The 24,313-nt window shown below is 39.2% G+C and overlaps 1 protein-coding gene across 1 annotated transcript; it reads left to right on the top strand.

Moving 5' to 3' along the window:
* Nucleotides 1-15,289: 15,289 nt before the first annotated feature.
* LOC138833191 (zinc finger protein 157-like) lies at nt 15,290-24,088 on the top strand (the record flags this gene model as incomplete). The annotated part of the gene is made up of 5 exons (XM_070031558.1): nt 15,290-15,346; nt 20,059-20,185; nt 20,908-20,997; nt 23,176-23,690; nt 23,944-24,088. Coding segments are annotated over exons 1-5 (934 nt in total), but the record flags the coding sequence as incomplete, so codon positions are not given.
* Between the last annotated feature and the right edge of the window lie 225 nt (nt 24,089-24,313).

Here is a 24,313-nt window from a genome sequence, read left to right as displayed (position 1 = left end):
TGAACTCAAGGCCTGGGTGCTGTCTTTTAGTTTTTTTAATGGCCAGTGCTCTACTGCCTGATCCACAGCTCCACTTGTGGCTTTTTGGAGGTTCATTCTAGATAGGAGTCTCTTACAGACTTTCCTGCCTGAGCTGTCTTAGAATCAGGATTCTCAGATCTCAGCCCTCTAACTATCTAGGATTAAATGTGTAAATCACTGGCACCTGACTTTGACCAGCATTTTCCTGTACTCAGCAGGACTGTGACTCTCATCTTCTGGCAAGTCTATGCATGCTTGAATTGCTTCATATAGCAGGACATTTCAAATTTACTTAGGGGATTTTTCCTGGTCCCATGGGAAGAGGGTAATTCATGTAGCATGGTCAAATTTGACTGATTGTTGGCTGGAATATGGTAGACTTATACCTTTCTGTTCTTTTCATGGTTAGGCACAATCATATGATTACAACATGTCAGTATGTAGTCTGAATTCATTTCCCTTTGCCTGTGATCTTAGGGAAGTGTGCCAGAGCAAAGACTCTGCTCAGTGGCCTCTGTCCCTCACAGGAAGAACAGAAGCTCCTACTGACTCACCTTGAACTTATATTATGAGTAGAAAAAGCCAGGCTGTTTGTCAATGCAGCATTACTTGGCTGGTCTTGACTCCTCTTGGTGCTTTGAAGGCAGAGTCTCCCACTGATTGTACTTTAGGGGTCTCAGAGGAGGTCACATGAAACAGGTACTGAAGAATCTCACCAGCTCTCCTTCATTAAAACCTTATTAAAGCTATAATCCAGTGGCTCACATGTGTAATCAATCCTAGCTACTCAGGAGGCTAGCAATCTGATGATTGTGGTTCAGTGCCAACTCAGGGTAGGAAAGCCTGTGACATTTTATCTCCAATTAAATACCAGAAAAGCTGGAAGTGCACCAGTGGCCCAAGTAGTAGAATGCCAGCCTTGAACAAGAAAGCTCAGGGACAGCCCTAGGACTGGCACATACACACACAAACACACACACACTTTATTGTTAGCTCACCTAATGCTCCCAAAAACCATATAAGTCAGGTATCCTCATTTCCATATTACAAAGGAGGAAAATTTCTGGTGAGTCAGTGGCATCAGACTAATCTCTGCCCCTGTCCCAGTATCTTTCCTTGGAGCAACACATGTGACCCAAGAGAAAAACAGGCTAGAGACATTTTGTATGATTGTATGTGGGCTTTATGAATGTGTGCATGCATATGCACACATGCACAACTCCTAGGCCTTGAACTTTGACCCTAGATGCTGTCCCTGAGGATTTATTCTCAAAGTTGACACACTGCCACTTTGCCACAGCTCCACTTCTTGGTCTTTAATTCTTCATTGGAGATAAGAGTCTTACAGACCTTTCTGCCCAAGCTGGCTTTGTACCATGGTTCTCAGAACTCAGCCTTCTAATTAGCTAGGATTATAGATGTGAACCATTGGCATCAGGCATAGATTCTTGAGTCTTCTGGATAATTCTGTTTAAGTGAGCTTAGTTTCCCCAGTGTGAATGGTTTTAATAATGTTTGATCCTAGGCCAGTTGAAACATATACCTTTTCACAGTGCCTGGATGTGTTTCAGTATAGCACTAACTACTCTGCCTGCAATTATAGTTCTTGAAAAGGATAACTAAGCCAGGTGTTGGTGGTTCACCCTTGTTATCCTAGCTAGTCAGGAGGCTGATATCTGAGGACTGTGGTTCAAAGCTTGCCTAGGCAAGAAACACTGTGAGACTCCAATCTCCAATTAACTACCAAAAATCTGGAAGTGGAACTGTGGCTCAAGTGGTAGGATTTCAGCCTTGAACAAAACAGCTCAGGAACAGTGCCCAGACCCTGAATTCAAGAAAACAGAAAGGAGGTAGGAAGGATGGGTGGAAGGAGGGGACAAAGATCTAGGCATCAGTGACGCATACCTGTAATCCTAGCCAAAAAAACCAGAATTTGAACTGTGTCTCAGTGATAGAAAGCTACTCTTGAAAGAAAAAGTTCAATGACAGCACCTAGGCCCTGAGTTCAAGCTGAAACACTGACAAAAAAGAGAGAGAGGAAGGAAGGGGGAGAGGGAAGATAAGTGGGAGGGAGGGATGGAAAGGAAAGTGTAGGGAGCCAGGGTAAATGCCATTACAAGATGGCGCCCACTCCCTTGCAGCTTTGAGGTAACCACTCCCTTTCAGGCAGTGCTTGGCGGGACGGTGGGTCCTGGGCTTTGCGCATGCGCGAGCCACGTAGAGTCCCCAGCCAATCCCGTGGCACCTGGTGACGGTGAAAGGCAGACGACCAATGATAGAAAGACCCGTGTTCCTATTCCCTATATAAGCGGCCATGTTTTGGGTGCACGCTCTCTCACGCTCAAGCTCTCCCATCAACTAAAAGGCTCTCCAATAAAGCGTGATCTGAGAAGACTCCTGATGTGGTGTTCGTTCTTTGAGTGAAATAGAAGCGGCTAGGTATCTGAGAACCTGCAGAGAGCCAGGAGACAAACTTGAGATTTTTAACCATTTGTCTGGATGGTGCTGAATGTTAGATTCCCCCTACAGAGCCCCTGCTGTACATTAGTTCAGGCCAACTGAATCCTGCTTGGGCTGGGCCCTGGGAAGGAAGTGCTAGTCTTTGCTTCTCTTGTAAAGACTAAGAAACCAAGACCATCAAGTACCTCTCCTGACCAGAAGAGGCATTGATGAGTGTCCATAGAATGGAGCCTGAGCCTTTCTGTGACATTCCTAAAATCTTCCAACCTGAACTTTCTCCTATCCCATGTTCTTGTGGTAGCCAGGAAAAATGTACAAAAAAAAAAAAAAAACCTACAACATCAGCACGCCAGGAAAAGAAGGGCTGGTCTCTCCAGCCCAGTTGGCATCCCTGGACCAGCCAGCAAACACTATCAGCACCGCAATTAAAGGACTAAACAGCTTGTGATGCAGCCTCCCCTCTCTTTCTCCCTCTCCTCTCTCTCTCTCTCTCTTTATTGTCTAGGGAAGCCTTCAAAGACCATAATCTATATTGGGCTGCTAACTCCCCATTGTTCCCAGCAGCATTTAGCCACTTTTCTCAAACACACAGCGAGAGCAATAGTGGTTCTGGCAGCAAGTCAGCCTGTAAAGATGAGACATTTATCATTGTCAGGGGCCTCTGGTGGACTCAAAGGGGGCCAGTGAGGTGGGACAGGGAAGAGACTGCAGTGGGACTTCTCTCATCTACCTTGCACTTTAGAAGGCTTCTCAGATCAAGGCCAGCTCAGATAATTACAAATAATAAATACTGATAACTAATAACTGCTGTATTGAGAGGAATGTTTCATTTATTTTATCTTTACCCTATCTAATATCCATAGCCACCCCCACAAACTATTTGTTATTACTCTGCTTTTTTAAAATCCTCATTTCACTTATAAAGAAATACGAGACAGAGAGATTCACTTGACTACAGCCACACAGCTAAAAATGAAATTAATATGACCAATAAGAATACTATCTGAGCCAGGTGCTGGTAGTTGATGCTTGTAATCATAGCTACTCAGGAGTCTTATATATGAAGTGGTTTGAAGCCAGGGTGAGACTTATCTCCAATTAATTTTAGTGAAAAGGCCTGAAATGGAGCAAGAGCCCAAGAGGTAGAGTGCCAGTTCTGAATAAAACAGCTGAGGGACAGCACCAAGATTCTGAGTTCAAGCTCTAATACTGGCATCAAAAAAAAAAAAGAAAAAGATTTCTGACCATCACCCAAGACAATCTCATACTTTCTTGCCCCCTTGTCAAAACCTCCTTTGCTAGCAGCCAGGGAATAAGCCTGACATCTTGTGTGACACCCCAGGCCTGACCCAGATCCTTGGTGTGTATTGAGACTCCCTACTAGATGACTTGAGCTACTGGAGGGGCTGAGTATAAGGTCCACATGAAGGAAGAACAGCCAGTGTCTTTGATTTCTCTGGAAACAGAACCAAGATATAATATATGTGTCATATAACAGTGACTCATGCCTATAGTTTTAGCTATTCAGGAGGCTAATATTTGAGGATCATGGTTCAAAGCCCTTGAGAAATCTTATCTCCCACACACCAGTAAAAATCTGGAAATAAAGGTGTATTTTAAGACATACAGTACTATTTTGAGGCAGAATAAGTTAATGGGAAATTTACACATGCATGTGTATCATACATGTGTATATACATGCATGTGCATATATGTAGATTGGGGGATATCGGGCCTGAGCTCAACAACAGCTCATGTTGCATCAATAAGCTCTAAATTGGAAACTCAGGTAGAATTTCTACTTTGCAGCTAAGTGACTGAATTTGGGTAACTTCAAGTTCCTTCTGAAGTTTATCAAGTCATTGAGTAAAGCCCATTCCTTTAAGGAAAGGTAATCAATCTTCTTTACCCAAAGTTTAAAATTATTTAATCTTACCCATTTAAACTTTACCCATGTGATTAAAATGGTAATCACATCCAAAAGTATTTTCATAGCAACATATACTGATGTTTGCCACAAAAATGAGGTAGTATAGTCTAGCAGAATTAATATGTTAGAATTCATCATCACTAGCCAGTTGTTGGGGTCACATACCTGTAATTCTAGCTAGTCAGGAAGCTTAGATATAAGGGCTTTGGTTATCTCATTTTACAGATATAGAATGAAGGCAAACAAATTAAAATGACTTGTCTTTGATGTCACAAATTAGTAACTGCCAGAGCTGGGTCTTTTATCCTGGTCTTTCCAATTTATCCTTTCCAATATTATCCTGGCCTTTCCAATTTGTTCACCCTCAAATAATTCTCCATTTGTATGTGTAGCCTTTGTCATCTCCTACCCTCACCCTCCTTGCTTTCTTTTTCTATTTTGCCAGTCTTGGGGCTTGAACTCAGGGCCTGAGCTCTGTCCCTGAGCCTCTCTTTGCTCAAAGCTAGCACTCTACCACATGAGCCACAGTGCCAGTTCTGTTTACGTAGTTCTGAGGAATCGAGCCCAGTTCTTTATGCATGCTAGGCAAGAATTCTACCACTAAGTCATATTCCCAGCCCCATACCCTCACATTCCTCTAGCATGAAATCAACAAATCCCACAGATATGATTAAGTACTTGCCTTTATTTGCTGAGGAAACTCCCTGTGTTTGAGTCTCATCTTCACTACTGAAGTTGGATTGAAATGTTTGTGGGGCCAAGATTCAAGTTTTGTGATCCTGGCCCTGGGAAATCATTTTTTCTGTGTTCTAGTGGCCAAGGTAATCATTACCTATCTCTTGGGTCTGTTAGCAAGTTCACATAGCAAAAGGTGGGTTGGTTTTTGGCTTATATAGTCAGCAACGCATTAGAGTCAGCTGTTTCATTGAGTAAAGATGGCAACCTATGGCTGGGTGTCTCATTCAGTGGTAAAGCCTATATTTATTTAGCATGGTGAGGAGGAAGAGGGGATGGGAGGAGAGAGGAGGAAGAAGAAAGAGAAGAGGTGGAAGGTGGCTAGGCTCAAATCTATAATCCTAGCTACTCAAGTGGCTAAGATCTGAGGATGTGTTTCAAATCAGCCAGGGAGGGGAGTCTGTGAGACTTTTACTTCTAATCAACTATTCAGGAAAAGTTGGAAATGGCACTATGCCTCAAGTGGTAGAGCACTAACCTTGACTGAGCCCAAAGAGGCTCAGGGCCAGTGCTCAGGAACTGAGTGCAAATCCCATAACAAGCAAAAATAAATAAATAAGGGCTGGGAAGGTGGCTCAGAGGTAGAGTGCTTGCCTTGCATGCATGAGGACCTGGGTTGGATTCCTCACTACCACATAAGCAGAAAAAGCTGGAAGTGGCACTGTGGCTCAAGTGGTAGAGGGCTTGCATTGAGTTGAAGAGCTGAGGGACAGTGCTCAGGCCCAGAGTTCAGGCCCCATGACCAGCCAAAATAAATAAATAAATACATACATACATAAATAAAAAAACTGGAGGCAGAAGGAAAAGAGGCAGATTAGGTTGTATTAGTCATAGGTTTTGATATTGTTGCCATAACAAAATACTTGACCCAAATAAGGGAGAAAGGATTTATTTTGCTCAGTGTCAGAGATTTCAGGCAACCAGAACAAAGCAGAACAACTCATGGAAGCCAAGGAGCACTGGGAGGGATAAGAGGGAAAGAGAATGCCTGGATTGCAGGCCCCCTTGAATTCCATATGGAACACCAGCCTAAGGGATGGTGCCACCCACATGCAGGAGGGATTTCTGCATCAGTTAATCTGCTAGGGCAGATCCCCCTCCCCAGATTGGTGTTTTACTAATCAGCTGGGTGCATCTAAATCCAATTAAATCGGTCCCAATTGAGTTCAACCTCAAGGTTAACCACCATGGATGACAACTTCATTTGTCTCCATACTTACCTTCCTTTTTCTCTCAAAATTCACTTATCATTTATCATTCTTAAGGGTTTTTTCAGTATCAGACTACTTGTGTGTTTGTGTGTGTGTGTGTGTGTGTGTGTATGTGTGTGTGTGTGTGTGTGTGTGTGTGTGTGTGTGTGTGTGTGTGTATGCTTGTGTATGCATGCAAGCATGGACATGTGCTGATTCTGTGGCTTGAACTCAGCTTCAGCTCTGTGAGCTCTCCCTCAGCTTTTGTGGTTAGATAAGTTTGATGCCCTACCATTTGAGCCCTGCTTCCACTTCTGGCTTTATTGGTGGTTCATAGTACATAAGAGTCTCACAGGCCAGGCTATAAGGGCTCACACTTGTAGCTACTCATTGGGCTGAGATCTGAGGATTGAGGCTCAAAGCCAGCCAGAGCAGGCCTCTTATCTCCAATTAACCACCAAGTGTAATTCAAGTGGTAGAGCACTAGCCTTGAGGAAAAGTTGTTCAAGGCAACAAGCAGACCTTGATTTGAAACACCATGACTGACAAAAACTAAAAACTTACCAACTTTCCTATACCTAAGCTGGCTTTGAACTCTGATCCATAGATCTTATGTTCCTGAGTAGCTAGGATTATTGGTGTGAGTGAGCCACTGGCACCCAGCTTTCAGACTCTGAGGTAATGGATGTTCCTAAAATTGCCAGAACTTTTTGCCTTTAATGGAGCCTGCAAGATGCAGAATAGGGTCAAAGTTGGGTGTAGAGTGGCTCTGCCCAGTGAAGAGGATAGAGGGGAAAAAATAAAAGGTCAAAGATAGTTCAAAGAAAGGAACAAAAGAAACAATATATTAGTTATATACTTAGGGTTTCATTATGACATTTTCATATATGTTTATAATGTATTCTATTCCTCATGTTACCTCCCTTCATCATGATGTAAAATAATTTGGACATGTTTCATTGTTTTATTCCTATACATGCAAATAATATGTTTATTCTTTCTATCAAAACAGTGCAATGAAGTAGGTTAAAATTATTGTAGGAAGGAGAGAGGGGCACTGGTGGCTCATGCCTGTAATTCTAGCTACTCAGGAGGCTGAGATCTGAGGATCTCAGTTAAAGCTCGCCCGGGCAGGAAAGACCTTGAGACTCCTATCTCCAATAAATCACCTGAAAGCTGGAAGTGGCACTGTAGCTCAAGTAGTACAGCCCTCGCCTTGAGCTGAATAGCTAAGGGACAGCACTCAGGCCCAAAGATCAAGCCCCACGACCGACTAAAAAATAAATATTTTAGGAAGGAGAGTGAATGAGGAAGAATGATTGAGTGGGGCTGATGAAATTAATTATATTATTGTATTGAACCATCACTAGGAAGCCAGGTGCAAGTGGCTCACGCCTGTAATCCTAGCCACTCAGGAGGCTAAGATCTGAGGATTATGGTTCAAAGCCAGCACGGGCAGGAAAGTCCAAGAGACTCTTATTTCCAATTAACCACCAGAAAACCGGAAGTGGCACAGTGGCTCAAGTGGCAGAGCACTCACTTTGAGCTGAATTGCTCAGGGACAGCGCCCAGGCCCAGAGTTCAAGCCACATGACTGACCAAAAAAGAAAAAAAAAAGTTACCATAAAACTCCCTTGTATAACTGATATATGTTAATAAAAATATTTTTAAAATGAACAGCTGATAGCCAATCTGCTACATAATGGTGAAATCACAAGTAGTTATATCCTAAAATCAGCAACAAAAATAAATATATATGCTCTCATCAATTTTAAGTTGAACTGTTCTGGAGTTGCTTGCAAGGTCAATTTGACAATAGAAATGTAAGTATTTATGTAAATTGGAAGGGGTGTAATTATCTTTTGTGCAGATAAAATTATCTTTTTATTTGTGCAATCCTGGGCCTAGAACTCTGGGATAGTGTGCTATCGCCAAGATTTTTACTCTAGGCTAGAGTTCTCCCACTTGAGCTGATGCTCCACTTCTGGATTTTTGATGGTTGATTGGAGATAAGTCTCGTGTACTTCTTTGTCCAGACTGGCTTTCAACTGCAATTCTTAATAGTCAATCTTCTGAGAAACTCAAATTACAGGTAACAGCCACTGGTGCACCAAGCTAGTATTTTCTTTTATTTAGAAAAGTTGGCTCAGTGGTAGAGCGCTTGCCTTGCATGTCTGAGGCCCTGGGTTCGATTCCTCAGCACCACATAAACAAAAAGAAAAAACCCGGAAGTGGCGCTGTGAATTAAGTGATAGAGCGCTAGCCTTGAGCTGAAGAGCCTGAGGGACAGTGCCCAGGCCCAGAGTTCAGGCCCCACAACCGGACCCCCCCCAAAAAAAAAGCAAAAAAGAAAATCACAAGAATCGCTAAAAGTAATTATGGTCAATAACTAAAATCACTGAACTAATGGGGTATAATATATGTATAAAAATAATTGAACTTACCTTTGTGAACAATGAACAATTTAAAAATAATGTAGGGAGTCAGTTCTGTTTATACTAGTATAAAAAAATAAAACATTTTGAAATAAATTGATCAAAAATGTAATCTTGAAAAATGAAAACTGCACTACACAGCGAGTCTTCAAAGCACCCTGTTTTTACCTGATACTTATCTCCTTGCCTCTCAATAATTTACTTTTATAGAAAGAAATTATTTTTTCCTTTATGCTACTATAGATGTTCTCAATTTGAAGCTTATATTTACAAATATGCTCTATGATCTCTATTTTTATGGGGCAAAGATCAGGTCCACAAAAGAGACATGGAGAACCCATACACCGAAGGACTGAATATCAGGCATGAACGTTTCCTATCCAGCCTTTCCAAATCATATTTTATCATGCAAAATCACAAGAAACCTTTAAGAGAGAAGCATGGAAACTCAGATATGAGGGAGGGAGACAATAGATTTATTGCCGAGTTCTCATGATAAAGTCTGGGAAGACAAGTTAGAGGTCCCTTAGATACATAGCCTAGAGTTAATGAGTGGAACTTTTAGGATCAGACAAAAGGTAAGAATTCAAAACAAAGTAGGGCATGCAAAACAGAAGTCAAAAACAGACTGGATTGAGGCAAGTGATAAAAGGTCACCTCATCACAGACCTACCCTAAACTTCATTCCTCTACCTCTACCCATATTCACCCTGATTACAGCAATCCAGCATTTCTTGAAGGGCAATAGATGTGATATACCACGCTCTGAGAAACTCTTTTAGGAGTTTCATTAGTTAGCTGAAGAAATTAGTGAAGAAAAGGCAAGTACTGCACAGCAAATGCAAACAGACAGTGCCAAAAGTCTGAGTTCAAGCAACAGGATCAATCACAACAAACACATTAAAGGAAAGGCAAAATTCAGAAACAAACAACAAAAATGCCTTAATGTTTCATGGATGGAATTTGGTAGTTTCTGGGAAATTAATTAATAGATTTTTGAGAAATCTAACTCGAAACAAGCATTGTGCTTTATATCTACCTAACAGTCCTACCGTTTCATTCCAGTTTATATATTAGAGCAGTGGAAAATTATCCAAGAATCAATTTAGTGGCTGTGACTATGAGAGTAGATATTCAAAAATTTTAGGCAAAACAGAGACATAACTTACATTCAGCAGAACATATGTGTTAAACAGAAATAAAAATGAAAACAACATAATCTCATAACCTCAATTACATTATTAGAACTAAAATGTCAATCATCTAATGCTCCCCAAACATTTCCTTTTTGTGTTTGGTCTTGGAATTTTTCAGGAGGCAAATCGATTTTCAAGAAGAAACTGAACTTTCAGTTGGGAGAGGAAAGACCCCATGCATCCTAGCCTTGGACCTAGGGTCAAGGATTGGTCCAAGCCCTAAGGAGCCTACTTCCTCCAGGATGGCTCATCACATTGTGGACATTATAATCTGAATTGCACCCAGATACTTTGAAAGTGTGTGTGTGTGTGTGTGTGTGTGTGTGTGTGTGTGTGTGTGTGTGTGTGTGTGTGTGTTGTGTGTGTGTGTGTGTGCGTTTGTGTGTGTGTGTGTGTGTGTGTGTGTGTGTGTAGGGGGAGATCCTTCTGCATGTGAGCCTCCCCACCCAAGATTGGAGTTTTCCATTTATAAATTACAGTTTCTGGCCCTTTTTATTGCTGCTGGAAGTGCTCTTAAGTTCAGTTTTGCATTCAGTAGGTGGGAGCCCCAAGGCTGGCACTCAGCCTCTCTTCAGTGGACTTTGGGAGTTGTAACTGTAAGGGATCTCAAGCTACGGATCCCATGTCAGGCACTAACTGCAAGCTGGGCACAGGACCCGGTGGTTCTACCTTACATGTGTTCTTCCAGTCTGGGGTTGATTTGTTTGGGGAGTCATGAGCTTGTGCTGCCATTAGACTGTGTGCTTCCAGACACCAGAATCTGGCTTCTGAAGCTCCAAGAACAATTTGGGTATTTCTCCAGACTAGGAGACCCTGGAGCTTTATGTTTATTCTCCATGACCTAGAGATTTTATTGTTAATCCATGTGACTTTATTCACTTCACCTGACTGTAACTGAGCATGATAACAATTGCAATAAAATTGTAAAGTCTGTGCCTTGAATCTTCTTATATTACAGTTCTATTTTGGGGTTCTGTGTTGTTTATCTGAGAGGCATTTTTACTCTGCCTCTGTTTGTTAGCCTTTTTAGCACTTCTGGCTTGAGTTTACTCATGTTTGTACATGACCTTGTTTTAAGAGACAAGTCTACATGGGATATTGGAGTAGTATGTGCTGGTCCTGTAGTTTCAGGAATGAAGCCTAGCAATGTTGCAAGGAGGGGACCTACAAATAACAATCTCCCTCCTAAAGAACAGAGGCAGAAAAGCACAGGAAGGCGAAGATGCTTTTAGCTTTCCTTGCCTTAAGCAATAATTGGTTCTACTTCTTGAAGCGATCACTTGATGCTTTTGAAAGGTTTAGACCAACTTTCAGGAGGGAAGGTGAGCTGAGCTGAGGAATAAGCCAGAGCATAGTTATCAGAGGGTACAGGAGGGTATGGTTTAGGGTAGAGAGAACACTATCACAACTGAAAGTATCTGTCTAGGTACCAATCCCTAATCCAATTCTCAATGATTTATTCAGCCTCTTTCCACAATAATTTATAGTATGTGATCTGTCAAACTTATCTTCAGTGCCCCATCTGTGGATTTGCTCATGCTAGCTATACCATGTTGGTACTTCCTGGCAGTTCAGGGAGTTGGTAAGAGACTTTTGGCTTCTAAGAAAATTGTAAGAAATCTTGAGAAAATATATATTGCTCAAGGTTGTATCCTTTGTAGATTTAGCTAATGTTACCCATTTACCACAATCTTCTTTAAAAATATTAATTCACTTAGGAAATTCCTTTTGGAAATTGAAGTTAATAAAGCATAAACATTTCTGTAAAATACCTTATAGAAACATGCTGGTTCTATTTTTGTCCTCTGCACTTCTTATGGAATTTGCAACTTTAAAATGTTACTAACATGGATATTCTCTACTTTCTGTTTTTGATAAATTACACTTTCTCTAATAGAATAATAAGCATATTTTACATCATTGCCATAAAACATATTCCAAAACAATTCATGAACTATAATTAAAATACAATACCCTCTTTTTGTGTGCTAGTACCAGTTCTTGAGCTAAATGTCTAAACACTGACTATGAACTGCTTTTGCTCAAGGGCAATGTTTACCACTTAAGCCACATCTCTACTACCAGCTATTATTGGTAGTAATATGTCTAATAAAATAATCTGAAATAGAATTTTTTTTAATGTTTAAGGAGTGATATTCAGTCACTTATGTTTACGATGATAGTCCAAATCCCAAAAGAAAAAAAATGCCCACCCTGAAATATATTACACTCCTGGTCTCAAGCATTGTGAATATAGATACATTGCCTATAATTAAATCTTTTAAGTTTTTTTAAAGTATGAAATCATTCAGGTGATGCGGAAAATGAGTAGTAAGAAACAAACATTGCTTTAAAATGATTCATATTGTCTTTCCTAGCATAAAATATCCTCACTGAATACTGCAGAGTAGATTTTCATTCTTTGCAAATGTCACAGTAAAGTTCAATTTTTTCACCAACAGAGAGTTCAACATAATATAATGATCTCTATTTTTATTACCAAACATTGATATAAGTGATCAAGGACAGGCTGGGAAGGTGGCTCAGTGGTAGAACGCTTGCCTTGCATGCATGAGGCCCTGGGTTCGATTCCTCAGCACCACATAAGCAAAAAGAAAAAAGGCAGAAGTGGCACTGTTGCTCAAGTGGTAGAGCACTAGCCTTGAGCTGAAGAGCTGAGGGACAGTGCCCAGGCTCAGAGTACAGGTCCCACGACTGGACCCCAAAAACAAACGAACAAATAAGTGACCAAGGACTTTGGTAAGTCTATGTGTTTCTGTGTTCTCTCACACAGAGCAATTATGTATATGGTCTATAAGATGGTGTTCCAGATTTTACTTCTTTTTTCCCCTTTTTTATTGTCAAGGTGATGTGCAGAGCCGTTGCAGTTACATAAGTAAGGCAATGAGTACATTTCTTTTCAAACTTGCTCTCCCTTCCCTCAATTTTCTTCTACTTTCCCTCCCTCCAACCCAGTTCATGTTATTTTATATTAGCAATTTCCAATCTAAGTATTTGTGTAAAAAAAAAAAAAACAACTGTGGATAATAGAAATTCCTAGTGATAAACCAACAAGTAAAAACCAATAAGTATAAGATGTTTAATTCATTATATTTAACTTTTCTGAATCTAAAATTTGGGGTGTCCTCAACTTAGTATTTTGTGTTGATGTTGTTTAACTAACATAGAAAACTTAATATTCTGGTTCCTTAGCTAAGCATGGTTGGTTGGGATTATGTCATTCCTATGAGCAGTATTTTATGTTGCATATTTATTAGGCCCTGTATCTCCAGCAGGATGGCCAAGGTTCTTGTTTTGTTTGTTTGTTTGTTGTTTTTTGTTTTGGTCAGTCTTGGGGCTGGAACTCTGGGCTTGGCCGCTGTCCTTGCACTCTTCAGCTGAAGGCGAGTGCTCTACTGCTTGAGTCACAGGGCCACTTCCAGTTTTCTAGTGATTTATTGGAGATAAGAGTCTCTTGGATTTATTCCTCTTAGGGCTGGCTTTGAACCTTGATCCTCAGATCTCAGCCTCCTGAGCAGCTAGGATTACAGGTGTGAGCCACCGGTGCCCGGACTAGCCAAGGTTCTTAATTTGACTGTTTAGAAAAGTGAGAATTAGGAGCTTCTCAAACCTCTGTTTGCATCATTTTTACTGGTGTCCCTTTGGCCAAGCAGGTTCAATGGCAAATTAAAAATCATTGCACAAGGGTGCTCTGAGTATTTAGATACAGGGAATTATGCCATATGGCAACCATTATTATTATTTTTTATTTAATTTAATTTTATTTTATTTGAGAACATACTGTACAGAGGGGTTACAATTACATGGGCAGGATAATGCATACATTTCTTACCAAGCATTGCAGCCTCCTCCTTTGTTTACCCTTCACCTCCCTTCCCAGCCTCCCCCATACCCCCCACCCAATCATACCCCCTCCCCCTCCACACCGACATTGTAAAGCTGGTTTTGACATGACATTTTGTACTTCTCATTGTTGCAACAGGTCCACCTGAATTCGTAAACGACTTCTTTGTCCCCATCTCCTCCACATGTTATACTGACATCAAATATAGTGAAAGCGGGGTTTACACTGTGGGGGAGGGACATACAAAGCAACAAAGAAATAATCTTATAAATGCGTTAGAAACACCTGCATGAAAGAAACGAAAACATTAAAATACATATTTAAGGGTTCGTTTTCCTAACATCACATTATCTGACCTTTTCCGCTTGACTCATACCTATACTAGATATTGCAAATAAGGGAAACCATGGGACCTATGTTTCTTTGGGCCTGGCTTACTTCACTTAATATAATTTTTTCCAAGCCTTTCCATTTCCTAACAAATGGGGAAATGTCATTCTTTCTGATGGAGGCATAGAATTCCATTGTGTATATATACCACATTTTCTTGATCCATTCATCTACTGAGGGACATCTGGGTTGGTTCCATATCTTAGCTATGGTAAATAATGCTGCAATAAACATAGTTGTGCTGGTAGCTTTAGTGTGGTCTTGTTTGTAAACATTTGGGTAAATGCCCAAAAGTGGGATTGCTGGATCATAGGGGAGATCTATGTGAAGTCTTTTGAGGAACCTCCATACTGCTTTCCAAAGTGGTTGAACAAGTTTACATTCCCACCAACAATGAAGTAAGGTTACTTTCTGTCCACATCCCCTCCAGCATCTGTTGTTGTTAGAGCTCTTGATTTTTGCTGTTCTAACTTGAGTGAGGTGATATCTCAATGTTGTTTTGATTTGCATTTCTTTTATGGCTAGGGATGTTGACAAACATTATGGGAACATTATAATACTAGAAAAAAGAATTGTATATATATTTTTCCAGTATAACTCTGAGTGAGAAAAATTAAGTTACAACATACATGCTTTCCATGGTGTCTAAGTATGTATGAGGTAGACCACAAATGGTCAATGGAGTCCTAAGATGGATACCTTTGCATTAATAGATTAATAGCTCATGTGTCCCTAAATGTATTTCAGTAATAACTAGTTTTAGTAAAAATGTGATATGATTTTTGGGTTTCAATTATTCAATTATTTTTTGTGGGTACATTAGTTTTTATGAATTCTACATGTATATTAAACATAGACATGAATTGCTTTTATACTATACCAACTAGTGGACTGTGGATTTGTCTTTAGTTGAGTGTTCAATGCTTTACTTCAGACTTGAAACAGTCTTCCCCTATAAGAAGACTTTATCCTTTTCCAGCTTATGTATAATGTTTTGAGCAGGAAAATCTGGGGCAGAATCACAGAGATTTTTTTCCTGACCATGTCATTTGGCTTATCTTCCGGCCATGCTTCCAGAATCATCTTTTCATTGTCAACAGCAAGAAAGAATGAAAGGATCTCTGGTGAGTTACTTTTTATTCCTTACTTTGCTGTACAATCCATTTTATGAACCTAAGTATGTCCAAGATTTAAAAACAGACAAAACAGGTTCAGCTTGAGGAACATGTTCATAAATTAATTAAAAATTGCTTATAGATTTAGTAGTTAAAAACGTCTCACCTTCTGTCTTGCTGGAGTCCAGATTTGCTTGATTGTTTCCAATGTTTGAAAATTTATTTATAGATATTGTTATTACATAAATTTCCACAATATTGTGGGATAGTTATACTTAGCCAAAGTCACAAACACATTTTAAACTTTACCAGGCAAATTGTCATTATCATGGCCTAGAAAGCTTGTGAACTCTACAAAGTTTGACAATACAACTATTTCTTCCACATTGGGTGATATGCACATTTCTTTCTTTGTGCTTAGTGTAAGCTGTTCCCTCTTTCTCTGTCATTCCACCACTGCCCTTGAGTTGTATAGTTCACTGTAGTTCACTTTCCTGAATGTCCAGTGCAGCTGATAGACCCCTCTGCTGTATTTTATCATTTGTTTCTTTCTGATTTTGTGCCCTCCTCCTAGCTTCCCTCATATGTACACTTGTATATCAGGGAGACCATATGTCAGTTTTCTCTGTGATCTTGGCTTATTTTGTTCAGCATGATTTGTTCTAGTTCTATTTGCCTAAAAATGTCATTATTTTGTCCTTTCTAATGGCTACATAATATATTCCATTGTATACAGGTACCACAATTTTGGATCCATCTGTAGTGGGGTATCTGTGTTGTTTCCATAACTTAGCTATTTTGAAAAGTGCAGCAATGAACATGGAGGTGCATGTGTCCTTGTATCTTGATTCCTGTTGCTCAGGGTAGATACCTAGGAGTGATATGGCTGAGTCATATGTGTATGTTTAGTTTTCTAAGGAACCTCCAGACTGCTTTCCAGAGTGGTTGTATTAGTTTACATTCCCACCACTTATGCATTAGTGTTCCTCTTTCTCCACCTCCCCACCTTCATTTGTTGTTGTTTGAATTTATGATATAAGCCATTCTGACTATGCTAAAGTGGTACCTCAGGGTTGTTTTTATTTGCATGTCCTTTACACCCTGGGATGATGAACATTTCCTCATGTGTTTATTTGCCATTTTTATCGTTTCTTCTGAGAAGTTTCCCTTTCGATCCCTTTCCCATTTAATGATGGGTTTGTTAGATTTGGGAGAGATTAGTTTCTTGAGTTCCCTGGAGTTCCCTGTATATAGTGGATATTAGGCTTTTGTCTGATATATTGCTGGTAAATATCTTTTCCCAATTGTTTGGCTGTCTTTCTAGTTTGGTACCTATGTCTGTAGCTGTGCAGAAACTTTTTATTTTAAGGTAGTCCCAGTTGTCAAGTCTCTCTCCAATTTGTTGGTACCCTGGGACTCTGTTCAAGAAGGGACTGCTTGTGCCTTTAAGTTCTAGTGTTTCTCCTACTCTGTCCTCAGTAGTTTCAGAGTTTGAGGTTTGATGTTAAGATCTTTAATCCATTTTGATGCTAGTGCATGGTGTTAGGCTGGGGTCCACTATAGTTTTCTGCATGTGGCTGCCCAGTTTTCCCAGCACCAATAGTTGAAGAGGCTATGTTTTTTTTCCAATGTATGTCTTTAGCTCCTTTGTCAAACAGCAGCTGATGGTAAGTATGTGGTTTTATTTCTAAGTCTTCTAGTCTATTCCATTGGTTTACAGGCCTATTTTTGTGCCAATACCAAGCTGTTTTTTATTATGGCTCTATAGAAGAGCTTGAAATCTGGTACTGTGATACCTCCTGCTTTGCTCCTTTTGCCTAGGATTGCTTTGGGTATTGCAGTTCCCAATTAATTTTTGGATTGTTTTCTCTATTTCCATAAAGAATGTCATTGGAATTTTTATGGGAACTACATTGAATTTGTAAGTCATTTTTGGCAGTATGGCCATTTTCACAATATTGATTCTGCCTGTCCAAGAACATGGAAGGTCGTTCCATTTCCTGGTATCCTCTTTGATTTCTTTCTTTAGGCTTTTATAGTTTGCACTAAATAGGTCATTTACATATTTGGTTAGGTTAATTCCTATATATTTGGAGGTTATTTTGAATGGGGTTGTTTTCCTGATTTCCCTTTCTTCTTGTACATTATTGATATACTGAAAGGCAACTGATTTTTGTGTACTAGTTTTGTATCCTGCTACTTTGCCCAAGTGATTTACAAGTTCTGAGTTTGGGAGTGGAATTTTGAGGGTCATTTAGATATAAGATTATGTCATCTGCAAATAGGGATAGTTCAATTTCTTCCATCCCTTTGTGGATATCTGTAATGTCCTTTTCTTACCTTATTGCTCTGGCTAAGGATTCCAGAATTATTTATTCTCTTTATTCATGATTTTCTACTCACTAGATATGGTTATTTCTCTCGTTCTCTCTCTCTCTCTCTCTCTCTCTCTCTCTCTCTCTCTCTCTCTCTCTCTCTCTCTCTCTCTCTCTCTCTCTCTCTCTTTCTCTCTCTCTCTTTCTCTCTCTCTCTCTCTCTCTCTGCCAGTCATGGTGCCTGAACTCTGGCACTGTCCCTCAGCACTTCAGCTAAAGGCTAGCACTCTACCTATTGAGCCACAGCACCACTTCCAGCAGCTCAAGGCTAGCACTCTACCACTTGAGCCACAGCACTACTTCCAGCTTTTTCTGCTTATGTGGTGCTGGGGAATCGAACCCAGGGCCTCATGCATGCAAGGCAAACACTCTACCACTGAGCCACCTTCCCAGCCCCTCATTTTCTCTTTTTGTATCTATTTTTCTATCACTTTTTCTCTTTCTCTCAAGCCCTCTTCCATCCATCTGTCTCTTTTTGTTCTTTTCTTCAACTGATCTACCTGGGAACTAGTTTTTCTTCCTGATCAATTTTATTTGCTTATGTGGCTCTTAGAATTCACATTTTTATTATCCATTATATAGGGAAAGTGTTGCCTAGATAGTTCTATTGGATTCCACAGCCAAAGTAAATTAGAAAAACCCAAAGACATACACATGAGAGATTGTTAGTTATTTCATTTTAATTTTGATATGAACTTTTCTCAACACTATTTACATTGACCATCTATTTTAATCAACTATTTGTATATATTCCGTTAAAAGTCTCTTCAATTTTTTCCATTTTAAAATCATATTTTCTGTGCTGTAGTTTTGGATTTGGTTTCATATTTTCTAATGCATTCCAGTAATTAACATATTTAGAAATGTTTGAGAACATTTTCATTTATACCATGCTTTTTCTTCTTGGTTCATTGTATCTTTAGAAGCAAAACTTTTAACTGTATGAATTTAGATAATGTTTAGTTTTATATCAGGTACTTTTGGTATCCTATCCAAGGAGTTACTGTCAAATCTAATGTCATGAAGCTTTTCTTCTCTCTTCTATTCCTCCTTGCCCTTTCTCTCTCTTTCCCTCCTCTCCATACTTCTCTTGTCCCTTCTTCCCTGCCCTTTTGCTCCCCTTCTTTCCCTCTTCCACTCTTTTTCTTTTCTCTTTATCTCTGAGATGAGGACTACTGTGTTGCCACAGTTGGTGTCTAACTTGGAAACTCATTTGATGTAACCACCTCAGCCACCACCATTCCTTTCTTGGGCTAGTACTGGATCTTGAACTCATAGCCCTCATAGTCAGTTAGCTTCCTCATTCATTGTTGGCCCTATCGCTTTAGCCATGAGTCCAATCTGCTTATTAGCTGCTTAAATTGAGTTGTCTACTCAAGCTAGCTTCTAGACCTCATCCTGTTAAGTAGCTAGGATAGGATACCAGTCGAGCCAGAAGCAATTGCTTTGTTTATTCTTACCTGAATATTTAACATTAATAGCTAATTGGATATTACAATGAAACAAGATTATTGTTACTGGTTTATGCAGAATTAATATTCAACCTAAACTCAAATATTTCATGATTCAAATTAAGTATTGTATTTTATTTCTAATAATCATTTCAAGAAATATTTTATTACTCTCTCACCTATAGTCTGTATTGTAGGAGGTAGGCAATGTTCACAAAAATTCATGCTAGCAGTTCTTTTTTAGTTAGGAAGTAATTAGCAGGATGTTTATGACCTCACTACATTCTTTAGAAATTTAATAACAAAATGATTAATATAGGATATTGTTATTGTGGGAACTAAGTCAAATCTTGTATGGCCTTATCAATCATTAGCTACTTTCATGAGTACTATTACTCCATTTAACATTAACCTGGACACTGTTCCTTTTGTAGACCTACTAATATGGCATGTAGTCCGTGTGTTGTCCTTAATGTGTTTTGATTGCTTACAACAATACTTTTTAATAGAAGATCTAAATAGGCTCTTCACTGGGGCAGAATATGAAAATGTAGGGAAAAAATAATCTGTTTACTACATTGTTACCCTCATATGTAGTAAATTTTATCAAAATATCTTACAGGTACCTACTTATATTTAATGTTATCATGTCATGTTATTAACTCCTTAGAATTTTTATCTTCTTTCTCTCGCTAGCACCAAAAATGTGTTCTGAGTTATTACGGAATCTTTGTATTTTAATTAGTGTTAAAATAGAGGCAAAATATTTCTACTTTGATTTTTAATTCTCCCAATGAATAGATGAAACAAAAGCATACATGTAGAAAGCTCAAATTCCACACTTAGTGTTCCCATGACTGAGGGCTAATTATTTGATGGAAATATACCCTCACAGAAGCTGGTGTCATTTGATGATTTGTCTGTGGACTTTAGCTGGGAGGAATGGATGGACCTGGACATTGCTCAGAGGACCTTGTATAGAGATGTAATACTGGAGACCTACAACCACCTGGTGTTTTGGGGTGGGCAAAAGTCATGCTAATTTGCAAAGTGAAATGATTTGCTTTCAGTAGGTATCTGAATATTTGTCAAATTTTCAATAGAATTTAGATGTAGTGTTCCAGTGTGCGAGAAGTATCATTTCTTCCAAAGGAAAACTTCAACTTGATTATGTAATTCCTAAGGCAATTTTATTCTCATTCTTCAAGAAGCCAATCAAAATTTGACAAAAGTTCTAAACTATGCTCTACTTACAGGAAACTGTCTTCCCAAACTTAAGGTGATTATTTTAGGTGGTATACAATCTAGAATAGAAGAGGTATGACTATTGGAAATATGAACTGGAAATCACTAGTTGACAGTGGATATTTATAATCCAAACCTGGCCCTGGTTGCAGTGGCTCACGCCTGTAATCCTAGCTACTCAGGAGGCTGAATCTGACGGTTTTGATTTGAAGCCAGCAATGGCTGAATAGTCCCCATGAGACTCTTATCTCCAATTAACCACTCAAAAATTAAAAGTGTAGAGGGAACTTAAACTGGTACAATGCTATCATAGAGCACAAGAGCTGAGATTAAGCAACAAACCGGTAAAATAAATCCAGACCTGGGGGAAAGTCAATCATGGAGCCAGTGAGAAATGAGAAACAACATTTAAGAGCAACATTGTGAACAGGATGTCTGAGATGTTAGAGGAATGATGACTGAGCATGAACAATAGTTCTGCACTGGTTCTTATTAACAGAGCACTGTGTTCCTAAACCTAACTTGATTGTCAAGCTGGAGCAAGGTGCAGAACCATGGATAGGAGAAGCCTCAGACAAGAATTTCACAGGTAAATTAATGCACCTTGCATAGTGACATTGGATCCAGCACCCAGTTGGTACGTTCATCTTGTGCTGAACTGAGTAATAATGTTTCTAGGCAGAGAACTATGTGATCCTTTGTCTCCTTTGTGAATCAATAATTAATATGGAGATACCCTGAATTCTGTGTGGCAGTTGAGTTAGCAATTCTCTTTCTCTGTGGGGAAGTCATTCTGAAACAATCCAACAAAAAGTGTAAAAGAGTAAATGAGATATCCTTTTCGTTGAAACTAGCACAATCCAGGTAAGTGGAAATAAGGAGGACTTCTGGGCTGCTATCCTCTGAGAAGGCAAATTTCTTATTAGTCATGGTTGGCAGAGACTGGGATTTAGAACCAAAGATTTTAGTCCAGAGAGGATAATTAGGTGATCTTTATCTGGAGTATATTTGGTCTTCCATAGTTCTAAGAGGCAGGAGTGTCTCAAAGGGACCTAAAGTAATTCTTACTAAGAAGTTAGAACTGAAGAGATATAGGTATGAATCCTTACTTCTAGGAACAATTTCTGTTTAAGTGAAAGGCCAAGAAATGTATAAAACATTCTTTTGTTCTCTGAATCTAGAAAATATTCCTTTTCCTAACCTAATAGTTAAGAAAAAAGCAGCACGATACATAAATAATTTCAAGAAAAATTAAAAAGCAGCTATCCCCTTATGTTCAAACAAGAGTATATTTGAGAAAAACAACACCATAATTACTAAAAGCAGATGGCTAGTACTCGGCTTAAAATTTTAGCAGCACATAGTTGAGTGATTTGAATGATTTGATATAAAAGAAGAAAAAACTTAAACAAAAAATATTTTCCATTGGAATCAGTAATCAGTATTACTTTCTTAATACATTTGAGAGAAAAGCATATATTTTGTATAAATCATTTCTGACTTTGATATTTTAAAATCTTTAATAGTTACAATGAAATAAATGTTTTTACATCTTTTTTTCTATGACTCATCTTAGATGTCGCAGGAATTGAGGATGTGATTAAGATGTGCCAGCAAAGTCCAGATGAATGTCTGTGTGAAGCAATAGTCACAAAAAGTAACACAGTGGAGGAAAGGGTGATATTAGTAACGACCCTTAATTTGAGTTCAAAACATAAGCCAGAGGTGATTAGAAATAATGTGAACTCCTTAGGGATAAGGACTGAGGATTTCATTGCTATCAGAAGATGCTTCTCTGAAGTGAGCTTGATGAGATGCATGATGCATGTAGGCCTAGTTTGTCTCCTGTAATTGAAGAATCTTGCAAATATTCAGAACATTTTAGTCAAAAGTATGAGAGTCCAAATGAGCTGCAGAAATTTGAATATGGAGAAGAGAAGTATTAAATTCAGAGACCATATACTTTTTTTTGGGGGGGGTCCAGTCGTGGGGCCTGAACTCTTGGCCTTGGTGCTGTCCCTCAGCTCTTCAGCTCAAGGGTAATGCTCTACCACTTGAGCAACAGCTACACTTATGGCTTTTTTCTCCTTTTGCTTATGTGATGCTGAGGAATCGATCCCAGGGCCTCAGGCATGCAAGGCAAGCACTCTACCACTGAGCCACCTTCCCAGCCCAAGACCATATTCTTTTTTAAAGAAAATTTTATTTAAAAAGCTTTTTTGTCAGTTGTGGGGCTTGAAATCAGAGTCTGTGCACTGTCCTTCAGCTCTCCAGCTCAATGCAGTGCTCTACCACTTGAGTCACAGCACCAATTCCTGTTTTCTGGTGCTTTATTGGAGATAAGAGTCTCACAGACTGCTCTGACTGGCTTTGAACCACAGTTCTCAGATCTCAGCCTCCTTAGTAACCAGGATTATAGGCATGAGCCACCAGTGCCTGGGTTAGAGAACATATTCTTTAGATGTAATTGGGTTTGTGTGAGAGAGACCTTCCATAACCTTAGTAAATATAGAAAAGACTATAAATCAGCTCTCCTTGCCCAAGAAATACTTCAGAGTGTAAGGAGAGTACCTGAATGTATGATCTATGGGAAAACATTCTACTGTAGCCTTACAGTCACTACACATCAGAAAATGTATTCAGGATAGAATCCTTGTCCATGTAGTGAATGGGAAGTCTTTCACTAAAGCAATACACCTTACAAACCCTCAGAGCAAATCTCTAGAGTAAACTGATGTGTATCCAATTTGCAAAATTTATCTTTCAGAAGTCAGACCTGACTTTCCAGCCTGTAGAGCTGATAAGCTACCCTATGCATATGTAGAGCTACCCTATGCATATGAAGAATGTAAGAAAATTCCCACCCAGAAGTCAACTCTCAGCAGGCATCGGAGAGCTCACACAGAAGAGAAAAGTTCTGAATGTAAGAAATGTGGAAAGACCTTCAGGGAGTCATACCTCATTTTTCATCAAAGAACACACACAGGAGAGAAACCTTATGAATGTAACAAATGTGGAAAATCTTTCAGCCACAAGGCAAACTTTACTGTCCATTGGAGAATCCATATAGGAGAGAAACCTTATGAATGTGACAAATGTGGAAACTCCTTCAGAGAGAAGTCAGAACTCACTTTGCATCAGAGAAGACACACAGAAGAGAAACCTTACAAATGTGACAAATATGGAAAGTCTTTCACCCATAAGACACACCTTCATGTTCACCACAGAATACACAGAGGAGAGAAAGCTTATGCGTGTATAAAATGTGGACGTCTGTCACCCGTAAGGCATATGTTCATGTTCATCAAAGAACACACATAGCAGAGAAACCTTATGAATGTAACAAATGTGGAAAGTCTTGCAACTGGAAGGCAGAACTTACTATTCATCAGATAACACACACAGGAGAGAAACCTTAAGAATGTAAGATGTGTGAAAATTCCTTTACCTGAAAGTCAACCCTCAACAAACATAAAAGAATTCACACAGGTGAGAAACCATACAAATAAACAAATGTGCAAAATCTTTCATCCAGAAGACAGAATTTCATGTCCATCAGAGAATACATACAGCAGAGAAACCTTATGAATGTAAGATATGTGAAAATCCTTTACCAAAAGTCAACCTCAACAGGCATAAGAGAATTCACACATATGAGAAACCTTATGAATGCAACAAATGTAGAAAGTCTTTCAAACAGAAGTCACACATCACATTGCATCAGAGAACACACACAGGATAGAAACCTTATGAATGTAACAACTATGGAAAGATTTTTATGTGGAGGTCACACAAAATAGAATTCACACAGTTGAGAAACCTTATAAATGTAGTAAATGTGGAAAGTCATTTAACCAGAATTTCCCAACTCAGCAAGCATAAAAGAATCCATACACATGAGAAAT

This window comes from Dipodomys merriami, unplaced genomic scaffold (genome assembly GCF_024711535.1).
Source record: "Dipodomys merriami isolate MVZ:Mamm:240054 unplaced genomic scaffold, mDipMer1.0.p SCAF_2014, whole genome shotgun sequence".
In the NCBI taxonomy this organism is placed as follows: domain Eukaryota; kingdom Metazoa; phylum Chordata; class Mammalia; order Rodentia; family Heteromyidae; genus Dipodomys; species Dipodomys merriami.
Note: the sequence above shows the minus strand (reverse complement) of the source record. Positions and strands in the feature narration are given on the sequence as shown.